General features: G+C 42.4%; 1 protein-coding gene across 1 annotated transcript in view; it reads left to right on the forward strand.

Annotated features, from left to right (window-relative positions):
* Positions 1-25,627, forward strand: part of Slc9a9 (solute carrier family 9 member A9) — a 549,909-nt gene that overhangs the window by 369,597 nt on the left and 154,685 nt on the right. The window contains exon 13 of the mRNA XM_036193912.1: positions 3,217-3,370. Coding sequence (XP_036049805.1) covers positions 3,217-3,370 — 154 coding nt within the window. The remainder of the gene's footprint in view (positions 1-3,216; positions 3,371-25,627) is intronic.

The raw sequence follows: 25,627 nt of genomic DNA on the forward strand, positions 1-25,627 counted from the left end.
TTCAATCTCTCTGGCCTAGTCCTCTGTCTCTCCTGTCACACCGCTTGTCTCATGTATGTTCTCAACATGAACAGAACAAAGAAGCATTATAATCTAAGTTCCGGGGGGGTGGGATGACTATAGTGTTCCTTGTCCTGCCCAATATTCTGAGGTCTGTTGTTGTTTTTTTTTCCAATCATTTGAAATATAAAATAACAATTTGAAATCCCAAGCTGTTATAAAATGCTGTCTGCCCTTTAGCACAACCATGGCCACTTCAGTCTTGATACCAAAGCACCTGTGATGATTTCTATGACACTCTCACAAGATCGGGCCCATTAACAGTACCTCGTAGAAAGATAAACACAAGGAGGGTCACTAGACCCTCAACGAAGATGCCAGCTACTTTCTCCTACACACATGCAGCCACAAGTACTCATGCCTCAACTGTGCATCTCTGGAGTGCCAGAGAACACAGGAGGTAGAATGCTGGCTAAGGGGGGAACTCCATAAACCCCCTTCTCAGTGATGGAGCTGTTGAGGGGTCACCCCGGTTTCTGGAAGCAATCCCAGTTAAATCCATTGGTTCACCAAGCTGGTCTTGGATGGGATTATTTCTCTGGTCTGTTGCTGACATCCTATCTAGGGTAAAAAATGGAATTTGTTTACCTCTACCCTGGGGAAGTAACAGAGAAGACCCCTAGCACTGCAGAAAACATAGAAACTGGACCAATGAGATGATATGTGTCTGACTTAAACCTTCTTATAGAAGTAGTTGAGTAGCTCTTGGACTTCTGCTTAGTGCTCAGCAAGTCTCAGGTCACCTGAGCCTCCTGCTTTGCCTCCTTTGCCACTCACACTTTATTTACTCCCCATCTAACTCTGCATTTCTGTTTTTATTACTATCATCACACTTTGAAGTTCTGGCCTTTCATTTTGTAATACCTCCTGTGCTTCATACAGCTTCATAAATAAACAACATACAATTAGCATATTTTTACTGGAGAACAAAAAGTAAAACAAAGAAAAAGAGGTTCTAGTAGATAAGTTCCAATCACAGAGTTTGAGAAAGTATGCAATCAGTCTAGAATGTTTTAAGCATTGGTTAATTAGTTATTAACTTTCAATAGTCCTGGTTTTCCTTGTCACCTGACACATTTAATTTAGAAAAGAAAGTGTTCCCATGAAGGTGTTCTTTTGTAGATAAATACAATATAAATCTATAGTTTTATGGGAAAGCAAGAAAACCAGAAAGCTATGATTTTGAAAGCAAAAAGTAAGTCAGAAAGAATCGCTGTACCTAATGAACAGGGCCACTGTGTACTTACAGCAATCAGGACAGTGTGCTACAAGAATGGATACAAATAAATGGAATAAATGGAGATTCAGAAACAGACTCACAAAATATAAACAGCTGAGTTTGGACAGATATTAAAAAATAAGAAAAACAATCAATGGGAAAAGTAGATGTCACCAGTGCAAAAGATAACCACAAGCCTCTCCCTTGATATGAAAACTGCTCCAGGATGATTGTTGACTTACTTATAAAATTTAAGGAAGAAAATCTTTGGGGACTAGGTTTATACAAGGAGTCCTTAGAATTGACTCTTAAAGTACAATTTATTTGAAAATTGACAAGTTTTATTTCATCAAACTTAAAAAAGATGGTTCTACAAAAAATCAAAGATGAGAAAAAGAAGCTGCAGAATAGAAGGAAATATTTTCAAAATATTGCCTTCAACAAAGGCCCGTTATGGACCGTGTATAAAGAACTCATCACATAGCAATTAGAAATTCCAGCAATGCAATTAAAAAGTAGAAAAAATACAAGAGCTATTTCATGTAGCAAAGTATACAGATAACAAATTAACAAATTAAAAATATTCAATGCTTTTAGCCATTCAGAGAAGAAAATTCAAGCCATAATAAATTATCATTCCCTACCTATCACTACAGTTTAAATTAAAGAAGGAACACTACCAAATATATCAAGGATGATGAAAATTTAGATGATTCTTACGTTGCTGGTTAGAATGCAAAAGTGGTAATTTCTTTACAAATGAAGCATGCAGATTCTGCAACACTCTGATCATAATCTGGAGCATTGCCTCAGAGAAAGCACAAGGTGTCACACACAAACCTGTATGCCAACTGGAGCAGTCTTCATTTAATCTCTAGACACTAGGAAAAGTGTACATGTTCTTCAACAAGCAGGGGACTAAACAAACCACCCATGGAACAGCCATACCATGGACTAAGGTTCAAGGATGGATCCAGTCAACAGCCTGAATACCTGGAGAATTGTACTGGATGGACACAGTGACAAAGTGATTTATAGACGTAATGTAGATGTAAAAGCAACAGTAAAGTGATAAAGTTACAAAAATGGAGCACAGACTGACTGGTAATTATGAGTTAAGGGCTGTGTGTGTGTGTGTGTGTGTGAGAGAGAGAGAGAGAGAGAGAGAGAGAGAGAGAGAGAGGGAGAGGGAGAGGGAGAGAGAGAGATGTACACACAGGGTGAGATTATAAAAGAGCAGCAAGTGAGACTCTTAAGTTGATTGGAAGATCTGTTCTATGTCTTATCTGTATAGATAGACATCAATATTCTGGCTAAGATACATGCTGTCTCTTTGCAAGATGTTATCACTGGCAGAGACTAAGGGAAAATATTTCTGTATACTGTTTCTCTGTATGAATCTACAATCATCTCTTGCTGTGGGATGGTCTGTATGTTAAATGCTTTGCTCTGATTGTTTAATAAATAAAACACTGATTGGCCAGTAGCCAGGCAGGAAGTATAGGTGGGGCAAGGAGAGGAGAATTCTGGGAAGTGGAAGGCTAAGGCAGAGAGACACTGCCAGCCACCACCATGACAAGTGAGATATAAGGTATTGGCAAGCCACAAGCCACGTGGTAAAGTACAGATTAATAGAAATGGGTTAATTTAAGATAGAAGAGGTAGATAACAGGAAGCCTGCCACAGCCATACAGTTTATAAGCAATATAAGTCTCTGTGTGTTTACTTGGTTGGGTCTGAGCAGTTGCGCTACTGGCAAGTGAGAGAGATTTGTCCTGACCCTGGGCCAGGCAGGACCAGAAAAACTCCAGCTACAATTTCTGAATAAAAATTTTAGTTAATAAAGAAATTATATTAGCAAGTTGTAAAGATAAATATAGTGAAAAGAGAATGAGTTAGTCTTGATATTAATTTCCTCCTCTCGGCTTCTCTATTAGGTTTGCGAGGTGCCATCGCCTTTGCCCTGGCCATCCGTAACACAGAATCTCAGCCCAAACAGATGATGTTCACCACCACACTGCTCCTTGTATTCTTCACTGTCTGGGTGTTTGGAGGAGGAACCACTCCCATGCTGACATGGCTTCAGATCCGGTAAGTGACCCTACTAAAATGAGCAAATCATTGAGAGGTGTGACTGGCTTGTTCCATTTATAGTAAAGCTGACTTGGTTGGGTGTGCAATGGTAGATCTGTATCTCAACTGTCCCCAGAGTCCTGGTAACCTTCACTAACAGGTGAAGTGATATGACCTACCATATATTGAGCTGATTTTTTTCAACAGTCTTGGAATGATGTCTATTTTCAAGCTGTCCTACAAATAGATTTATTCACCAGTGACTTCTTCCATTCAATGATAGTAGAGTTTAGTGCAATACACTATGAGACTTATAAAAATAAGTAAAACACAATCTTGTCCTCTGGATGCCTACAATCTAGTAAGATTATTAAAGAAAAGGCAGTGAGACTAACAAGAATGCAGATTCCCTTTGTTTTTAACTCCTCCTGGATCTAGCACTCAGGATAGGAGAAAATGCTTAACACATATTGGGTGAGAAAGCCATATGTTTTTCAAAGGGGATGCTGTACACTTTCTCACAGAAAAGAGAGCTATAACTTTCTCATGGAAAAGAAAGCCAAGGTCCCAGTTAGAAACCCTTTAATAAGCAGTGCCTGCAGCTAGCTGCTACAAATCTGGATTGTAGGGGTAGCAAACAATTAGATAAAAGTGGATAGCTGATGCCAGTTTGGAAAATGGCTAAATCTGTCATAGAGTGTTCTTATCTTTATTTAAATGTCTCTGTGACCCAGGTCCTCATTTTCAATTCCCAGAAGGAAAGGGATTAAGTAAACATTGTATTTCTCACATCCATACATCATAATGATCCTTCCCAGTTCCTAACTATTCTCTAGGACAAGATAGGAAAAGATCCTTCTCAAAGAGTTTCTGAGAAGACTCATATTAACAGGGACTGTGAGTTCATCACCATTGTATGGCACATTGATTATAATAAAAATGAATAAATAATTCATGAAAACTTAAATTAATATAACTATAAATACAAATACTTTTGTTATGCATTTGCCAAGGAAAAAAACAGAAGCAAGCCTCACACATTTAGTATAAGAAGGCTGGTGTGTAAACCAGGCCAAGTGGCTGTGAATTAAACTGAATTTCAGGAAAAAAGACCCCATGGACTACTGTGAATATTACTAAACACACAAAAGTGCCTTGACTAAAGGTGAACAGTGAGCATTTTGAAATGCTTGTTGAATTATTTTCTAGCCATATAAATGTGGCCTGCAATTTCTTTCACAGTGGTGGTTACCTGAAGGCGCCTAAGGATGAGTACCCACATTGCATTAAACTCTCTAGTGTTGGGTCCCCCGCAAAGCGTTAGTGAGACAGTAGCATGTTCAGATTTCGGAAAATAAAATTCAGGAGGTTGGATCCCTGCATGGAAAAATGAGGGCATAGAAGGCAGAGCTTAGAGAAAGTGAATTCCACTGAAGTATCAAATACACGGTCAAGATATTCTACCAAGGACACAAGGAAGAGATGTCAGAGTTTCCTTAAAATAACTAGGTATAATCTGTTTTCTGTGATTTCTTCCCTTACTCTCAAGTTGTCCCCAAATTGGTAACATACTTTGTGTAGCCAGCTCTTCTGTGGAGCTTTGCAGTGGCATCAGCTGACTTCCCACGGGTGTCATAACTTACACAGTCTCTGATGCCCATTTTTCACTGGGAAGAAAGAGGTGTGATAGTGGACCCTTGGACTGGCTAGAGCAGTTATCCAGATGACAAGACAAGGTTGATAAAGCAGATAATGTCAAACACAGTATCCGAGATGAGGTGCTTGAAGGTCAACCTAAGTCAATGTCATTCTCACTGCCAAGATCACAGCATGGGGTCACCTCATGGAGCTGCCCCAGTTGGGGAAGATTCTGAAAGAAAAGGAAAGGCTCAGGTGATTTCTTCTTGGTTAGAGTGCAGCTTTTCCCTTCTGTGGTCTCTGCCTCCGCGGCAAGCTCTTAAGCCTGAACCTAGCCACAGGTGCAAAGTTCTTGACTTAAAGGAACTTAATTTCTTTTAAAAATGACAGTAAAATATATTTAATGAAGCAATTTAAAAATAAATCAACTGTTAGCTTCTTTTTAAATTTTAAGGGAAAAGGACTCCTCCCATGTTATTTTGGAGGCTTAGATGAAAACAGAAAGTAAGAAGTTCACATGTGCTTACAAATGAACAGCAAAGGACCAGCTCTGTGGAAACGGTACTACACAACTAGCTGGTATGGAAATGCCTTTCTTGATGTAGGGTTGGGTACCTTGTGAAGCTAACAGACTCTCAGCAAATGGTACATGAGAATGAGCCCAGACCACAGGGTGAACCTTTGCCCCATTCCCCAGATACAGATGCAGAACCTGCATACTCATGAACTTACTGCCAAATCACAGCTGGAATCATAGCCTCACCTACACATGTAGCACAGAACTTGCCTCCCAGACAACACTGCAAAGCACCTGGGCAGAATGATGGTGACATCTAATTGTAGTCATCCTCAACTGAGTAATTAATCATTTTGTGTTGGATATTAGATTGTAAAATCCAAGCAAAAACCCCCTCTGTCTTAGTCTCTAAACTCTGAAATAGAGGTGATGATGTTAGCTATTTCTGAGCATGGGTAAAATCTGGCAATGTGGCATTATTGTGGGTTTGCGGCTTGAACAGAAAGCCCATGCCCCCAGATAATGCATTCTGTTCCCGCCTGCATAAGGGAGCTCATTCTGAATGCCTGCAGTCTACCTTGATTAACAGACCCTCTGGAAGAGAAGAGGTATACATTCATAACAAGACAGGCCTGAAAAAAAAAAAAAAAAACAGGCTTAGGGAGGACTGAGAGCAGGCTCACTTTTGTAACAGATTCTCCATGCAGCCTTTCTCTGTGACCTGTAACAGTTAAAGCTGAACAAAGCCAGCCCTGCCCCAAAGTTCCCAAAGGAGGAAACCTGTCTTTCTCAGCTACAAGCTAGAATTAAAAGAATTACAGGAATTTATTATCCTTCCCTATTCAAGCCAAGCCATCCCTCACTCTCTTTCCCAAATCAAGGAAACAAAATTGTATACACTAGACTGTGTCCATTACAGGGAAATAACTTTTAGACAGTTTGACTCCTCCGGGTATTGGTATTTTAGTTGTATATTTAAAATTGATTCTTGGGTCTTGGCCCAAAGCCATGCAAAAATATGTTCTTATCACTTTTGCCCACTGGCTATAAAGTTCTACGATAACAGTTGTCATTGGAATGTATACAGAGATAATGAGAGTTCTGTCACACACACACACACACACACACACACACACACACACACACACACACTACATAGTAACAGGTTAAGTACAAGTGCTTACACACAAAATTTCCTGTATTACTGAGGTGAGGAAACGCCAATTTAATACAGTGGAGGGATGCTTATAATAAGTTCACTTACAGTTTATCTGTTTGGTTTCCTTCCTGACACCAAAGTTCCCAAGCATGCTTAACAATTTTCTTCACAGAGAGATTAATGCAGTTAATAGCATGTGTGTGTGAGAGACAAACACATACATACACAGTTTGAAAGTGAGTCATTCTCTGCCTCTGTCTCTTAGAAGTGTGGGCTATGAGGTCCAAATTCAGCCTCTTGGTTCCTCAGTTTTCTTATCTATAAAGTAAGGGTGATAACAATAATAATACTGCTTTAGAACTCAGGAGCATTAGGCATTAAGTGTATAAGAATTTAAAGCATGCAACAAATGCCCAACAAATACTCCTGTAAACTCAAAGGGTATCTATGTGCCTTTTCTTAGCCACATACCGACTGCTTATTGTGATAAACACGAATACAGTGTTGTTAATTAGATGTATTTGTGAAAGCTTGCTTTCATGGAAAATGGAAAGAAATAGTCTATGGAGAATTTAGTTCATTTTGTACTGTAACTAGATTCATCAATTTTAGAGACAACGCCTACTTATGCATTCGAAATGATAGACTTCATTAAAACCTCACCAAACCTGTTCCTGCCGTCCAACAGCTCGAAGGGAGGCTTTCCAGAACATGCTATTTCCATCTTCACATAGTAATCCTTGCTTATGCGCTTTTCAAATATCTGATTTGTGTCATTTCATCAATTTATATCTTATGTTTATGTCTTGTATTGATTTTAAGCCAGCTCACACATTTTATATCAAGTTATCTCAATCAACAGACCTGAGAAATATGTTGTCTCGTGAAGCATGGGCAACCGGTTCATGTACTGAAATAGAATTATGGTTTCTGTTTCTCACCCACTGCTCCCTTTTGGAAATTATTTTCTGCTTTCTATAGATTCTTCTATAATGATTTCTAAATTTATGTATTTATTGCTAGCATCAATCTAATTTGACATATTAATTATAGATGTTGGATAACTATAGCAATCTGCTGCTGGCCTAAAGGAATGGCGTGTTTATAACTAGTGATATGAGTTAGCTGCTCCTGTGTTCCCAGCACCAACTGAGTGTTTTACTGTGCTGTGCTTATAGATACCAGATCTCTCCAGTTCCAGAGATACATTCTTTACTGCCATAGCCTCCAGCCACCCTCCACTAGCCCTGTTCCTATGTGTTTTCTCTGAACATCAGCATCAGTGAGCATCACCCAAGCATTTGTGTTGAGTTTACCAAACAACCGCATTCCACTCTGTGGAAGGCAATATGTTTGACTGTTGGAAAGCACTGTCCAAAACGGTTCCCTTTTTTTAAAGTAACAGACATATATTTACGTGAAATATGAAGTCTGACAAAAGTGGCTTAACTGCTATTTGAGGAACTTGTTATTCAAGGGTGAGGAAAAGCTCCCAGTCCAGCTAAAATAGAGCCTTCATGCTTACCCCCATGTCACCCAGTAAATGAAGCCCAAAGTACTTGACCCAATACAAGTAGCAATTATATGAAGCTCTAAAAGCAAATGGTAGGAACCAGCCTAGAAGCCCATTAGCAGATGAACAGAGAAAGAAAACGTGTTGTACACAACATGGTGAAATTTGATTCTGTTGTAAGAAAGAATGAAATCGTAGCATTTGCAGGAAAAACGGATGGAACTGGGGTCATTATGTCAAGCAAAATAAGCCAGAATTAGAACAAATTTTCATGAGCAAATTCTAGATGTGTGTGTGTGTGTGTGTGTGTGTGTGTGTGTGATGAATGAAGAAGAAGGGTTGTGAGAGGGAAGGGAGAGGAAGAGAAACAATGTGGTAGTGAAATATTTGAATGAGAGCAGGTGGAAACAGGAGGGAGACCTGGAGCAGGAGGCCAGGAAGGACAAGGGAGGGTGCTGGGGAAGAGGGGTGAATAAAAGCAAATATTTTATAAGTATATGCAATAACATAGTGGAACATGTTACTTTGTATCCTAACTTAAAAAATTAATAGCAAAAAGGGGAAGAAAAGGAAAAGCAAATGGTAACAGACCAGGGAATAAACCAGCTCTGGGGTCAGAGGTGAGGTTCCACTCTCCCTCTTCTGAGACTTGAGTCTCTTGACTTGGGCCCAAAAGCAGTTCAATGAATGAATTTCTGCAGCAAGAAAAGGAAAAAGAACTATGAAAGGAAGTCTTTGCTTCTGGTTTAAGGAAAAGAAAAGTAAGCCGGGAGGTGGTGGCACACGCCTTTAATCCCAGCACCTGGGCAGAGCCAGGCGGATCTCTGTGAGTTCGAGGCCAGCCTGGGCTACCAAGTGAGTTCCAGGAAAGGCGCAAAGCTACACAGAGAAACCCTGTCTCAAAAACAAAAAAAGAAAAGAAGAAGAAGAAGAAGAAGAAGAAGAAGAAGAAGAAGAAGAAGAAGAAGAAGAAGAAGAAGAAGAAGAAGAAGAAGAAAGAAAGAAAGAAAGAAAAGGGAAAAGAAAAAAGAAAAGAAAAGGGGAAGGAATGAGAGGGGAGGGGAGGGGAGGGGAGGGGAGGGGAGGGGAGGGGAGGGGAGGGGAGGGGAGGGGAGGGGAGGGGAGGGGAGGGGAGGGGAGGGGAGGGGAGGGGAGGGGAGGGGAGGGGAGGGGAGGGAAGAAAAATAGTGAAGCTGTAGGTCAATGAGTAGGGAAGGAAGGGAAGGAGGAGGCGGGGAGGAGGTGGGCTGAAGAGGAAGCGGGGAAGGCAGGCAGGCACGCCCCGGAAGAGTCCTGGGATGTGAGGTTCTTCTTTTTTTTTCCCTCCCCCATCTTAGACAAGCATGAGGCAGCAGGTGACCATGGCACTAACAAATGAAAAAATACCCCAAATGCCCCTAAAAGGAACCGTGGCACCATGACCAGAAGGGAGCATTACCCCATTGCGACTTTCCGCTCCTGCTCCTCTCACCAGTGATGCCTGGGAATGGGTGCGACTTTATGCACACGCACAGCAATGCAGGAAAACTGGAGCTCTGATTCTTTGTGAGCCAGCAAAAGGCTTTGAGAGAAGCTCTAGCATGTGAAGACAATTGTGGCTCTGGGAAGTTGTCGTTAATGCCGGGCTCGCTCTCTAGCTGTGTGTGGTTAGCTAACCCTAGATAACACACCACAGCATGAGAAACAAACCGCACAGCAGAGCCCGAGTCGGAAGGACACTGGGCAGCACATGTGCGAGGCAGAGCTGAAGAGAGCCGACAAAACTTTGCAACTGAACTGATACTGGAGCCACAGGCCACACAAGGCAGGAAAGAACTGGTGCCCTGGTTCCTGCCGAATGCCCGAAAAAAAAAAAAAAAAATATTTCAGAGGAAAATCTGATCGAATCATTTCACATAATATTCAAGTTTTCTAAGATATACCCATAATCATCAGTATATGAAGAATTAGAAAAAATTATACATCGAAAATAAAAACAGGATAGAGGCCAACCTCAACATGCTATGGCATTGGAACTTAAAGACTAATACTTTAATGAAGCTATTATGACTATGCCTCAAGAAGTAAAATCAAATACTACACACATACACACACATATACATATACACATTCACACACACACATACACACACATGCACACACATAAGCATGTACATATATGTATACACATACACGGAAGTAATAGCAAACACAATAGAAACAAACTTTAACATATCAAGAGAAAAATAAAGATGTGAAGTAGAAATAAATGAGTTTTTTGGAACCTAAAACGCGTGCCTAAATTGAACTATCCACTGATTGGCTTAATGGCAAAATAAAAGATGGCAGGTGAAGGGCTCGGTGAACTTGAAGATTGTTAAGATCTTGCCCTCCTCACAGAAATGAGGGTGTTTCCACCAGCAGACCCATTCTGGAGAGATACATGAAAACAATCCCTTCAGCGGGCAGAGAAACGTAGGAGGGCAGAAATAAGGAAGGGTGTAGAAACAGCAGGCATTAGGATAGTATAATAAGTAGACTTTTCCTTCTCTTGGGATCTACAAACCCTGTGTACTGCTGAAAGAAAAAAAAATTGACATTATCATGAATTTTCTTTTTTTTTTTTTTTTTTTTTGTTTGTTTGTTTTGTTTTGTTTTGTTTTTTGAGACAAGGTTTCTCTGTGTAGCTTTGTGCCTTTTCTGGAACTCACTTGGTAGCCCAGGCTGGCCTCGAACTCACAGAGATCCTCCTGGCTCTGCCTCCCAAGTGCTGGGATTAAAGGCGTGCGCCGCCGCCGCCGCCGCCGGGCCTATCATGAATTTTCAAATGAGAAGGTGGTATAAGGGTCTGCAAAATAGTAAGTTTCCTAAGATCTACTTGGAGTGGTCAAAATTTCATTCAAAATAAGTTGTAAAGAATTACATGTTTATATTCTAATTTCTATATCGGTTACAAAAATATGTAAGGCATCAGAGTATATTTTAAAATTGAACTAGTACTACAATGGAATATAAAATAAATTCAACAGCACGCCCCCCCCCCCCCGCCGCCGCCTCCCCGGGAAAGCAGTAGAACAGAGGAAAAACAGCACAAAGCCAAGTGATAAGATTGTGTGTCTACACCCACATTAATTATTGCATCAATTAAGTGAAGTAAATTGCCACAATGAATAAAAACTAACAGTCGACTATGTGCCCATAAAAGGCATACTTGACTAATGGTGTAGGCATGATATAAGTTGGTCAAACATAAGAGAATTAGAAAAGCTTTGCCGTGCAGACACCCAATGAGGTCTTGCGCATAATAATGTTCTAAGGAAGAAAATATCTCTGGTTAAAAAGAGGGGGGGGGCTATTATGTGATGCTGAAAGTATTGGTTTACCCAGACAATACAGCTGTATAAAATGAGCACACAGCTAACAACATTGCTTTCCAAGGCACACCAAGTCTGACAGATCCCCAAAGAGAGATGGAGAAATCCGCACTTAGAACTGAGGACTTCATAGCTCTCTCTCAGTGAATGACAAAACAAGCTGGCAAACAAACAAACAAACAAACAAACAAACCAGACTGGAGTTCAAGAGACAGCAATAATTGTAAAGAAGTGGGTTTACCGAGACTAAGCATGCTGATTAAATCATCTTTTCACATAGGTCTTTAATCATCTTTCCAGTGTCTCTACGACATGTAGTATGTCACACACACACACACACACACACACACACACACACACACACACACACCTACTTCTTCCCATCATTAATAAATTTCCCCTTTAACTTTCTCATCTTCCTGTGTATGTACATATGCACTAGCTTTATCTCTATGTAAACAATCTTTTTGTAGGGCTGGGATGGAGCCCAGGGTTTTGCATATTTTAGGCAAGCACTCTGCCACTTAGCTATAGCCCCATCCTCTATATGCTTTGTATTTATTCTTCTATTTTTCACTGTTCCGTTTGAATATTGGGACAGACAACATATTCTTCTTATCTAACGCTAAAGCATGTATCTTAAATGATAAAGACATTCTATTAAGTATCCAAAATACATACCTACATCGCAACAGCATTATTATCAGTTCATGTTCAAATGTTCCTTGTTATTGCAAAAACTGCTTTCATAAATGTTTTTAAATTCAGGATTGAATCAAGGTATTTTAGTATATTTTGGCCTTACTCTTTTTTTTCCCCCCCACAATATTGATTTTTATAGAAGAAACCAGGTCAGTTGTTTGATATGCATATCCACATTCTGGACTTGTTTCCTCATAGTGTCAATTAATATATTCTTTCCTGTATTGTATTTCTAGAAAATAGAAATTAGGTCAAGCCTTAAAATTCAGGTGGAGTACTTTTTTTTTTCCTTGCAAGAATGCCCATTGGTGATGTTGTATGCTTAGTAATGTGCATTGCTTTCTTTGTCTGTGCATTTGGGGGCCTTGCCCTGCCTGCATGCTCCATCAGGGTGTCCATTGTCATGATGCTGAGTTTATTCCCGTGGGACAGTAGTAACATCTATCACAAAGGTTCTTTTTTTTTTTTTTTTTTTTTTTTTTAAATCTTCTAATTTACTTTCAATCTACAGGGCAATAATTGAGTACCATATAAACATCTTCTTTCCAACAATCTTCTCCCCAGTTCTTCATCCACTGCTGATGCTTGTTCAATTCAACTATTCTACTTGGGATGACTCAGTTTCATTTGCTCTTGATATCTAAGTCTTTTTGTATGTGTGCACATGTGCACATGTGTGGAGACTGGAAGACAACCTCAGGAATTGTCCCTCAGGCATCTTCCACCATTTTTGTTCTGAGAGAGTCTTTCATTAGGCAGGGCCTCACCCAGTAAGCTAGACTAGCTGGTCAGTGAGCTCCTGGGATCTGCCTGCCTCCTGCTCCCCAGCTCTGAGGTTACAAGAACCTGCCACAACTCCTGGCTTCTTATCACAGGTTCTGCGGTTTAAGGTCAGGTTCTCCTGCATGCATGGCAAGCGAGTTACCTCCCAAGCCATCTCTTTAACCCTTGAAATTTAATTCCTAGAGAGAGAGTTCCTCCTTGCCAGAGGATTACATTTTTAATAACTTTTTAAATATTCCATTTTTTATTATTTTGTTTGGAGACAGTTTCATGGAATCCAGGCTGCCCTTGAACTTCAAATCTATCAAGTTCTTTCTCACCGTTGCTGAGGTTACAGGCATGCAACATCATGCCTGACAAACTTAATTGCTTTTTCTTGGTGATGGGGACTGAACCCAGGACTTTGGGCATGCTAGGCAAGTGCTCTAGCATTGAGTGACTCCTCCACCACAGTTTTCCCTTTAAAAATATGACATTTTTCTCTGTGACCAAGAACAAATGAGTGCAGGTTTTCTGGGCATGATGAAAGTGTGTCTTTGATATTTTAAGGAATAAAGTTCTGTATATATGCATTGGGTTAGTTATAATTCACTCAGCTTCCCAATACTGCTAGCTCCATCTTCCTAAATGGATTAGATTATGAAAGGTTTACATCAAATTTCCCATTATCATTTCTGTAGTCCAAGTCTTTTTTTTCTATAATAATTGTTATTACGTTATAATGCATTGCACATTAGTACGATGTGCATCTGGCTGCTGTTTGTGAGGCATGTCATTTAATGATAGACATCAACCCTGCCTTTACATATTCCTTATCTGTTTTGTTCACCCAGAAAACAAACACAATGGTCACATCTCCCTTGTGTGTTAATGCCCCATGTTCATCTCCAGTCTGGACAAAGTGGGATCATAAAGTACACACGCAATGGGGACATGTTGTATTTCTAAGCTCTAGTCGGTGGGGGCTTCCCTTCTCTCATCCATTGTGGTGCAATAAGCAGTAAATAGACTCCAACTTGGATAAATTTCAGCATTTTCATCAGCATCATTTAATGCCCTAGAATCTCTGATTCCTCATCAGAAAATAAACTCCTATGTTTTTCTAATCTGTTATAACCTTTTACCTAGTAATGTACATTTTAAATCTAAATGAAACTGCTTAAGAAAAATTACAGAGTAAAATCCAAGGAATTACATTAAAATGCCCATTTCACATCTACCCCAAAGATCCATTGCATAGCCAAAATATGGGATTCTAACTGGAATTATTAAAAATAGTACTCAGGTTTACACTTAACATCACATTGAGGAAATTGCTTTGGACAGAGAACTGCCTATTAGAGGCAAAATATGGCTTAATGACAATTTCACTGTACTCAGGGCAATTGTCTGGTTTGGAAAAATGCCAGAGGAATGTTTCGAAGAATATTTCTTCTTTTTCTTCCTTCCTTTTTTCTCTAAACTCCCTTCAGAGCTAAGTGTATTGCAGTGTAGAGTACAACCAGTCAGTAATGAAGCTGCACCCATCTTTGTAGATGATGACTCTGAGTGTCTCTGGCCATTTGCCCTCCCTCAGTGGCACTGGCTACCTTTATTTTCTGTGGGATTCAGTCTGGACATGAGGCTCTCCACTGTGAGCTCAAGTCTTTTTCCTCCCTCTCCTCCCAGAGGTATCCCTGTCAGCATGAGTCCCCCGCAGACAAACCACATTCTGTGCCAAGAGCACAGAGTGGTGCTGGACGAGGGGTCGGTGAGCCCACTCTGACAGCTGCCCCGGATTTACTTACGGCTTTCTACTGTCCCCTCAGGCTGCTCTGCCTTGCTGCCCTCGTGCCCTTGTGGGTTACAGTTTATTCTGATGTATCTATTAAAATAATTCCACTTTTCTTTGTCCTCATCATGGGCCTGCTCTTTTATCCAGTTCTTTTGTCATTTTAATAAGATTCTCAGAGTTGAAGATTATTGCTCAAAACAGTAAACTTAATCCTGTGTTTTATTAGCCAATACCAAGCATTTGCTCAAGTGGTTAATTTTTGTGCACACTAAAATAATGTTTATTACCTAAAATTAGGAATATTATTTAAAAGTTATATTTGCCTGGTTCACTTCACATGAAGGGAATTATGGTTAAAATTTTAGTATGTTTTGCTAAAAAAAATAGTTATTTTCAATGTTTCTATTAATAAGAAAAGTCTTTTTAACCTTTAGAACTATTTTAATGTGTTTAAATATTTTGCCTGTATGTCTGTGCATTGCATGCATGCCTAGTGCCTAAGGAGACCAGGGAGGGTGTAGGACCCCCTAGATCTGGATTTACAGATCGTTTTGAGCTAGCATGTGGGTGCTGGGAAGCAAACCCAGGTCCTTTCTGAAAGCAGCAGATCTTCTTAGCCATGTGGCCACCTCTCTAGCCCTTTCAACCTGTTTATAATGGTCCAGGACTAGTCCATGTTCTTGAGGGTGCATAACAGTAATTTAGAGCTTTGTCCTGATCCCAGAAGCTCATTTCTTAGCAGTCTGCAGGGAGATTTCAGTTTTCCTCATGCAGTAGAATATCCTGATGGGCCCTGTGCTGACTGTGTTGTCTTTGCTAGCACCCAAGTCTCTGATGAGTTCCAAACTCTTCCATGTGACAGGTGCATAGATTTCCCAAACTTCCCTCAGGACCCCTCTGATTAGTTATTACCTTTTACTGAAGCTACAGCTAACAAGTGCGAAGTGCCACATTTATAATACAGGCCTGTGACATCTCCTGTCCTTACTGCTTCATTCCCAGGCCCTGTGACTAGTCATTGCCTTCCACACCTGGCATCTCCAGCCTGGCCCCCATCTTACTCACAGGACATTTATCCTTTCGGGATACAATGTGACATCACAAATGCCAATGTTCACCCCCATCCTCTGCCATCTCCATTCACACTGTGGCAGTTAATAGTGACTGTCACCTTAATAGCATCTAGAGTCACTTAAGAGACAAGCCATTGGGCATGTGTGTTGGTTAGCTTCATGTTAACTTGACACAAACAAGAGTCCTTGGGGAGAGAGACTCTCAACTGAGAAAACGCCTCTATCATATTGCCCTATAGGCTAGTCTGATGGGCATAATCCTAATTAATGATTGATTTGCCAGGTCCCAACCCACTGTGGGTGGTGTCACCCCTGGGCAGGTGGTCCTGGGTTCTATAAGAAAGCAGGCTGATCAAGCCATGAGGAGCAAGTTAGTAAGCAGCACTCCTCCCTGGCTTCTGCTTCAGTTCCTACTTCCTGACCTCTTGCTTTGAATTCTTACTTCTCTCAGTGTTAGGGTATGACCTGAGAGTTGCAAGATAAACCCTTTCCTCCCAAGTTGCTTTTGGAGCTGTAGTGCAGCCACAGAAAAATAGCTAAGACAGCATATCAGTGAGGAATTATGTCATCAGGTTGATTGAGGTAGAAAGAACCACCCTAGACACTGGCAGGGCTATTTCATGGGCTAGGATCCTGGATGAATGAAAAGTAAGAGCTAAGCAGTAGCACTTACCTTCACTGGCTCCCTGACTGTGGATGTAATATGAACATCTGCCTCACACTCCTGCCGCCATGGCTTCCCCACCATGATGGACTTCCTCTCAAGCTATATACTAAATTAAACCCGTCACTCCTTACATTGCTGTGGTCAGGAGTTCTGTGACAGCAACAAAGAAAGTAACTAAGCTCTCAGGAAACATTTACTGAGCTATACTGTGACAGACAAAGACAAAAGCCTGCGACTTTGTATGGCTGACACTACACCCCTAGCTTTCATCATCAATGCCTGTGACAGCACCAGTTCTCGAAAGTGAGCCCTAGAGTGGGACTGTGGGCAGCATCTTAGTCTCTCCTGTTGTGCAGATGTTCTGTCCCTGAGATGACAGAGCAATAGGCCGGCAGTGGGTTTTTTTTGTTTTTGTTTTTGTTTTTTTTTTTCCCCAAATACTTCAGTATTGGGGGCTTCAGTGAGACCATCTGGGTCTTAAAAAGCACTGACTCAGAAGCTTCCAGTCACTATTAACAGCTACTAACTTGATACTATCCTGAACAGAAGTCACACAGGGCATTTGCTAACCACAGTTTACCTGCTCTGTGTCTTAGTTAGGGTTTTATTGCTGTGAAGAGACCACAGCAACTCTTATAAAGGAAAATATTTAATTGGGGCTGGCTTACAGTTCAGAGGTTTAGTCCATTATCATCATGGCAGGAAGCATGGCAGCGTGCAGGCAGACATGGTGCTGGAGAGGTAGCTGAGAGTTCTACATCTGGAATGGCAGGCAACAGGAAGAGAGAGTAATAATGAGGCCTGGCTTGAGCTTCTGAAACCTCAAAGCCCACCCCAGTGTCACACCTCCTCCAACAAGGCCACAGCTCCTAACAGTGCCACTCCCTGTGGTCTATGAGGGCCATTTTCATTCAGACTACCACACTAGGTTGTTGTTTACAGTTGTTCGGTGGGCCAGGTGGCTTTTTCTAAAGTAAATTGATTTTGAGGCAGTAATTTTTCAGCAAAAATTTCTCAGTTGGTAACAAAACAAAATAAACAAACAAAAACACCAAAGACTGTGGAAGTAAATGCATTTTATAAAGGTATGGCATGGCAAAGTTTCCACTTTTTTATTCACTTGTTTTACTGAATATTTCTGCTTTGAGCCCTTGATACAAACCTTTCTTCATTTGTTTTAATAGCTCACTGAGCCAAATCCTAGAGGTCAGACACCAAGGTGAAATGAAACTGGCCTGTGTTTCTGTCTCCTTGTCAGTTTCTCACTGGGTTGTATGGTGTGTCCTACTGTTTTCAATATATGTTATAAAAACAAAAAACACAACGTAGGCTTCCTACGAGTTTGTTTGTAGTCCGGGCTCCTGGGAGATACGGAGGTAGTTTCCAGTATGTGATTAATATTACACAGAAATAGGAAGGCCTGTTGTGCCGGATTTCAGCACATATTCAGCAGATATATTTCTGGGATTCCTCTGTCAAACATGCATGCATGTAAGCCTATACACATTGTGACTGGGTGTGTAGCTATGCACACATACCCCACATTTCAGTATTTTGTATTCTTTAATTTCTTCCCCAACATGCCATATAATCCCCCACGGGACTCTTTCTCGTTATTCAGGCAGTCAGCCTTCCCACTCTCATTACTGGATGGTCACTATTTCTTCTTCATGTCCCATACTAGGTTAGTCATCTCTTCTGAGACCCTTTCTCTCATCAACACTCTCTTGTCCAAGTAGAACAGAATCTTTCTTGTTTGGTATTCTCACCACCATCCTCAAACTCCCGCTCCTGATAGATCACTGACCCAGAAAGTGATTCATACTCTACTTGTGTATCTGAAAAGAGTTACTCCACTGTAGACTGGGGGACTCCTGCTGGTGAGAGTGAGTCTGCCTCCCAGCTCCTAGCACAGCCCCTGGCATACAGTAGGCACTTGGGCCCTTTGAAGATGCCCATCAATCATCCTGAAGTTCCCAAGCCCATTCTCTCTCACACTGCTTAACTGGTTCTCCTTCTCCTCTCTCCTCAAGCCCCCATCTCCTCTTTCTCCGCTGACTCTTTAAACTGATGCTCTTTCCAATTCACTAGAGCAGAAGCCATCAATAAATGATTTCACAAGTCTCCCACCAAATCTACCTTGTTCCTTGCATCAGTGCCCTTCCATTCCAACTTCCATCAAATTCCAGTGGGCAGACTGGCCCTGCTCCATTGAGGGCCCATGGTTTTGCTTATGTGCTAGTCTCGGCCTCTCTCCATTACTGAGATACATTTTTTCCAACATTCCCTAAACGTGGCAAAACCAAGATAGAGGTAGGAACGGAACAGAGAGGATTGGGAAGGGAAAAAGAGAAGCTCTGTTTGTGGCCGACCCAGCCTGGTGCAGGGAACTCACTGCGCATCAACTGAGACTGTTTCTGTGATGAGAAGTAACTAGAGGACTTTTAAAAAGAACTATCTGCAAATAATAAGGCCTCCCAGGAACCAGCTCCTCAGAGAGAGTCTGCACAAGTAGATTAGGGATCAGGAGTTTCAGGGAGATGGAAAACATGCAGAAACTCTCTCTCTCTCTTTCTCTCTCTCTCTCTCTCTCTCTCTCTCTCTCTCTCTCTCTCTCTCTCTCTCTCTCTCTCTCTCTGTGTGTGTGTGTGTGTATCTGCGTTTGCTTGTACATGCACATATATGCACACTCATGAGGAAGCCAGAGGTCCACATCTGGCATCCCCTCAGTTGCTGTTACCTTATATTTTGAGACTGCATCTCTCTCACTAGCCTTGAGCTCTCTTATTGGTTATACTGACTGGCCAGCAAAAAACCCAGGGATCCACCTGTCTTTGCCCCCCACCCCACCACCAAGGCTGAGGACACAGAAGGGTGCCACTGTACCTGGGTCCTCGTGTTTGCAGAGCAAATGCTTTATTGCTGAGCCATCTCCCTAGCCTCTCAAGTTCTTTTCTTTGGTTCTCCATTTGTTGCAAATGCTCAAGGCTCTAGCAATGAGCCCTGGACAGGTTGTATCAGATACTTTTCTCATCGCTGTAAGCAAATGCCTGATACAGATAAATCAAAGGGAGGAAAGATTGATTTTGTTCCTGCTTTCAGAGGATTTGTCACTCGATAACTACTTGGCCTCAGTGTGAGCAAACAGGACATCACTGCAATGGGAACATTTGCCCTCAGTGTAAGCAGGCAGGACACCATGGCAGTGGGGACATTTGGCCTCAATGTGTCTGGACAGGACACCACTGCAGTGCAGACATTTAGCAGAAGAACTTCTTCACCTCATTGATGACCCTATGCAGAGAAAGAAAGCAGAAGGCTAGGTACCCAGGACAGACTTTACAGCAGGCCTGCTCGCAGTCCCAGTGATCTACTTCTTCAGACTAAGCTCCAGTCCCCAGAGCAGCACTACCTTCCATAGACCAGGCTTTCAAACCATGACATTAGGCCACACGTTTGCATCACAATTTTGTGGAAACCTGGCAACTCCATTGCCATCTTTGACCATGAGAAAATGGGATGCCAGGACCTTAGTTTACAATTACTTGGCTGGCCTCACTCTTGACCCTGTTTATACAAAGGGAACCTAGGATTCTGGCCAATTCAGTACCAAAGAATTTTACAGCAAGAATTTGGTTTCCGTTTTCATTTCTAAACACAGTTGGTGCTGATTCCAAAGTGTTTTTAGGAAGTCAGTGAAAACATCGAGGCGTAGCTGCAAGTCTTTTATGAAATTTCATCTTTTGTTTTGACCTTCCTTGTGCTTAGATACGGAAATTTATGTGGTGTGACTGTGGGGTGCAGAGGTGGCTTAAGTCATTGCAGTACCCATGGGAAGTCAGGGAACTCTGAACCAAAGGTTCATTTCCTACTGTATCAAGCCAAGGACTGCCACTGAGTGTATGACAAGGGATAATATGACTCAGGTTAGGAACAGAGCCTATGGAATTTGTTTCCTGGCCAAAAGGACCAGAATTCAGTTGCTCCCAGAGTGAAGTAGAAAACGCACACTTTCACCTTCATTGGTGCTGTTCCTTTTAGGTTTGTTGGGACTGTGAGATTGAATTTAAACATGGTAGCATGGATTCTGGTTGTGGAGAACTAAGAGACCCATTGGGAATATTGCCTTGCTCAGGATCAGTAGCTGACCTTGGACGTCACATTTCTGTGGATAGTCTTAGAAGAGAGACCATTGCTCACTCACACTCAATACCAAGCTGGGGGGGAAAAATCTCATTTGGACACTGGCTTTACTAGTATGTCCCCTCATCTGTGGGTTCCTTTGTTTATCTGGTTTGGTCCTTTGTGTCTTAGAGTATAGCCTTTCACAACAGCACCTCAGGGAGTGTGAGCAGCACATTAGCACCGTGATTAACACAGATAAAAGAAACAAAGCAAAGCAGTGACTGAAGAAACAGAGCAGATTGTATCTTGAAATCCTATCATGCTGAAAACCTTTCCTAAAAGACCACTCACCTCATCAGTGTAGCGGGCACACGTGCACAGGGAAGAACCCTGGTAGAGGCTTTACGGGAGCATAATTAGAAAACATGTGGTGACAGGGACTGGGTCAACTTCCCCTTCGCAGCCTGGGCTCTGCTCTGCTCACCCGTAGATCGGTTTGTTTTACAGCAGCGCGTCCTAATGTGTCTCTTCAGCCAGCAAGCGTTTCAGAGGACTCAAAAGCCTCTTTCTTTCCCAGAGGCTGTAACTGGAGTTCCTCATTGTACATTACATGGCTTAAATGGCAGTTGATCATGCTTAAGTACTGGAAACAATCAAAGGACCACGACCTCAGAGAACATTCTTCCAGCTGAGTAGGAAAACCCTTGTCGTGTATCCCCCATTCCCACCCCACCCCTGGCCCCATCCACCTGATGGTTTCCTTACACAACGCTATGTCCTCTCGTGTCCTCTCATATGCTTTAAATGAGGCCTTAGAATTCTCAGCCTCAAGGGTCCTGTTTGTCATTCTAGTGAAACCTATAGCTTTAAACAGCATCTATGTGGGGGGCAAGCCGTGCAAAGAACAGAGGACTACAGTTGTCTATTGGTGAAATTATTAAGGCCACTCCACATAGTTAAAAGGGAGGTTTATTTTGTGGGGTAACTTACAAATGAAGGGATAGGTTGCTGGGTCTGGCAAAGGTATGGTGCAATCTGGCGGTGTTCTCTGGAGAACTCTGCTCGGTCCACCTCCAGCGTCCAGGGTCCAGGAACCAAGAGAAGCCTCTCCTCTTGACCCTGGGTCTTCAGCGTTCTCCCTCAGCCCTGCCTTATGGGCGTGACCATTACCGAAGCCTCAATGGGGGTTGGAACTTCCAGGCCAAGGCTGGGATGGCTATCCACTATAGTTGTCAGGTTTCCTAGCTGAGGAGAGCTTGTTGAGCTACCAGCAGGGTATACTGTGCTCACTCATGGAGGAGGATGCTGTCTGCAGTACAGGAGCCATGCCTTAGGAAGCCCATCTTGTTTGTATAAAAGTGCCACTATACGTCCATTTTGGCCAGAGTTCCCTCTGGCACTCCAGACAGAGAAGCAACTATGGTGATATTTTATTTGTACTTAAATGGGATTTTATTTGTATGTTAATAAATAAAGTTGCCTGGGGATCAGAGCTAATAGCAAGCCATAGCAGAAGCTGGGCGGTGGTGGCACACACCTTTAATCCTAGCATTCCAGAGGCAGAAATCCTGTTCATGGACACATTGGAAACAGCCAGGCATGGTGATTCATACCTTTAATCCCAGAAAGTGAACCTTTAATCCCAGGGAGTGATGGCAAAAACAGAAAATATATAAGGCATGAAGACCAGAAACTAGAAGCTTTTGGCTGGTTAAGCTTTCAGGCTTTTGAGCAGCAGTTCAGCTGAGAAGCATCCAGTCTGAGGAAACAGAATCACATGAGGAATTGGCAAGGTGAGGAAGCTGTGGCTTGTTCTGCTTCTCTGATCTTCCAGAATTCACCCAATAACTGGCTCAGGTTTGTTTTGTTAACAAGACTCTTTAAGATTCATGCTACATGAACTGGCTTTTTGGAGTCCATTCCCTGTGGTGGGATACCTTGCTCAGCCTTGATACAATTGGGGAGGGGCTAGGCTCTCCTTCATCTTGGTATGCCAGACTTTGTTGACTACCATGGGAGGCCTTACCCACTCTGAGGAGTGGACGGGTGTAGAGTGGGAGGGAGGTAAGGAGGCGGGAGAAGGGGAGGGAGGGGGAACTGGGGTTGGTGTGTAAAATGAAAAAATAAATAAATAAATAAACATGTTTAATAAAAAAGAAACAGAAAACAAAAGATTCATGCTACAACCAACTGTTCTAAGTACTCCTCACCTAAAGCTCATCATACCCTTTGCATGTGCTGACCTTGTCCTTCTAACTTCAGAAATCCACTATCCCATCTAAATTCATAGAGACATAAATGTTCCCTTCTCCACCTCATCTAGGTACTAAACCTTCTTAACTACAAGTACCCATTTCCTGTTTGACTCTGTCTACAAGCCTGATGGCCTATTTGTTTTGGGGTTTCCTACAAAGCACCTGTCAGTGACAAGCAATTAACTAGAGGGGTTAAAGAGTTTCTTTCCTGGATTTAGAACAATGCTCCCATCCCAGTTCCACCACTTTCCAAGTGAGTCAGCTGAGCCTCGGTTTTCTCATCTATAAAATGGGGCTAACGTGAGACTCTCCCCAGGTAGTCACTCACAAGGCCCCTCATTCAGAAATATTCACTTCCTACTGTTTTTAGACATTTCTCTGTGCTATGAGGACATAGAACCAAGACCCATTTCCTAGAGATTATATTGTACTGAATGTGATAGGAACCAATTAAGATTTGTGATTTTATATGATGGTGATCTTTGCTAAGTGTTGGGATAGTGAAGGGTAATGTGGCAACAGAAACAGTTATCTATTTGAGGAAGGACAGCCTTCCTGGAAAAGTGATTTTGATCAGAAATCTTTTCCATGAGGAATGTTTTAACCATAAAGGATAGAGAGCAAAAAAGTCTCTTCAAAGAGTGATGAAAGGGTGCCAAGGTTGAAGAGGGAAGCCGTGGGCCACAGGAGAGACCGGCAGGGGCTCATTACACAGGGGCTGCTTAGCCAGGGCAGGCATCGGGTTGTCAGAGTGAGATGAAGGATTTGGTTGGATGGAGCGAGTGATCGGATTCCAAAGAGCAATGGGCAGGTGGGTCATGGGGAAGATGTGCAAATGGCCTGCTACTTAGACAATATTTTAAAGATTATCCCATATATGTCCCAACTACAACTGTAGGGCTGAGATACAGAACTCAGAGAATGGCTGCGGAGAGCCGGGCCTCAAAAAGGCAGAAACCACAGCCCACCAGGGCCCACACTTAGTCCTTCAACATAACTGCACTGCAGACATTGGCTCTCAGGTGACAAGTGATGATCACAGTCTTGGGTTATCCTTATCGACAGAGATGCACACATTTTCATGATAAGACACCTGTGACTAACCCTCAGGTTCCTTGTGGCGGAGGAAAGACCACAGGCTATCTAGAGACTGTGGGCATGTACCAAGGTATCTGACACTGAAGGAATATCCATTTGATTTTAAAATGGTTCATCTGAAGTCCTCTATGAGACTCTCACCTTATTCATTTCTCATGTTCCCTAGTGTATCAACACACCCCTTTCCACATAGCCTGAAGACAAGATGTGTTCAGCATGAAGTGTACTGGATTAGGGTGAGAACTGAGAGTGGTTCCAGTCCATCCCAGTTACTGATAACCACTTACTGGCCACCAGGGTTTGCCCCTTGTCGGGGAGGGACACAGAAGGTAGGCCTGGGGAAGCTGGGTATTGATAAGAGGAAGGGGAAACAGGAATGTGAGAAAGACCTAGGTTAGCAAGGATATGTCAATACAGCCATGTCCTGGTGAGGGATGAGCCTGCCCGAAAAGAGAAACTTCCCGACGCCACAGAATGGGGTTGCCCCAAGTCCTCAAGTCAAAAGAGAATTCTCTAGAACAGTTCCTATAAATCTATACATAATTCTGTGCCAAATGCTATGGAAGAGCAGCCCCCAAAGTCAGCTAGACTCATTTCAAAGCCTCTTCTGCACAGATGTATTTAAACACTCCATTTTTGCTAGTGGAAATCCTTTGGGGGCAAAGTGCTCTTTCTAACCATGAGGCTGTGATCATTCTGGAATTTCCCATCAAAGAGCAGATCACCGTGTTCAGTGAAAATTCTCCTGGGGAACAAAGGCCGGCTGAGGCCCCCAGCTAACCCTTCCAGGTTCCTACCGCTCTTTGCCTAAATAGCTTCATATGCCTGATGAGGAGCATGCCCTACTCTGCCAAGAATGAACAGAAAGGAAACCTCTGGCAATTCACATGGCATGAGCATAATGGCAACTAAAGATTTTATTAGACTGCCTTTGAAAGACTTCCTGATTTCCTCCAGCAAACGCTGTGAAACTGCCGTATTTTCAGCACTTGCAAAGTCTTTAAATGGCATCTTGGCTGCAGAAGCAAGTGGCAAAGGTTGAACATGCGCCTTCTCGGCTGCCACCAGCAGGGTCCCCTCTTCCCTATAAATTCACTCTACCTCAATGACCCCTTCCAGCCATGAGCATAGCTAGAATGTAGTTAATGTGCATGAGGGCAGTGCATCTTGGGCCAGCTAATTCTGCTGTTCTGAAAACCCCACAATACCACTGTGGTGCCAAGGCAGCCTCCAGAATGCCTTCTGTGTGTTAGGGTTTAAGAACAAAGGCAGAGTTTTAATGAGCTGCCTCCGCCCCAAGGTGCGTGGCTCCTACTTTGTCCTCAAGGCTAAACATCTTGTCCTGAACCCCCTCCTTCCCACCTACCAAAGCCCATATAGATGCCTCAGCCTTTTGAGTCTCTGATTTCTGCCCCACCTACTATCTTCACACAGAAAGTGTTTGAGGGGGATGCTAAGGAGGTTGGGAAATGGATACAGAGAAGAATCAAATTTCCTCCAAGAGTTTTAACCTAAGTAGGAGGACAAGTCACACACATGGGAAGCCATCAAGACTCCCAAGACCAGGGGTGACAGCAACCTACAGTGAGTCACCTCCAGGCCTCTGTTTCTGTGGCTT

The sequence above is a fragment of the Onychomys torridus genome, chromosome 7, assembly GCF_903995425.1.
Source record: "Onychomys torridus chromosome 7, mOncTor1.1, whole genome shotgun sequence".
In the NCBI taxonomy this organism is placed as follows: domain Eukaryota; kingdom Metazoa; phylum Chordata; class Mammalia; order Rodentia; family Cricetidae; genus Onychomys; species Onychomys torridus.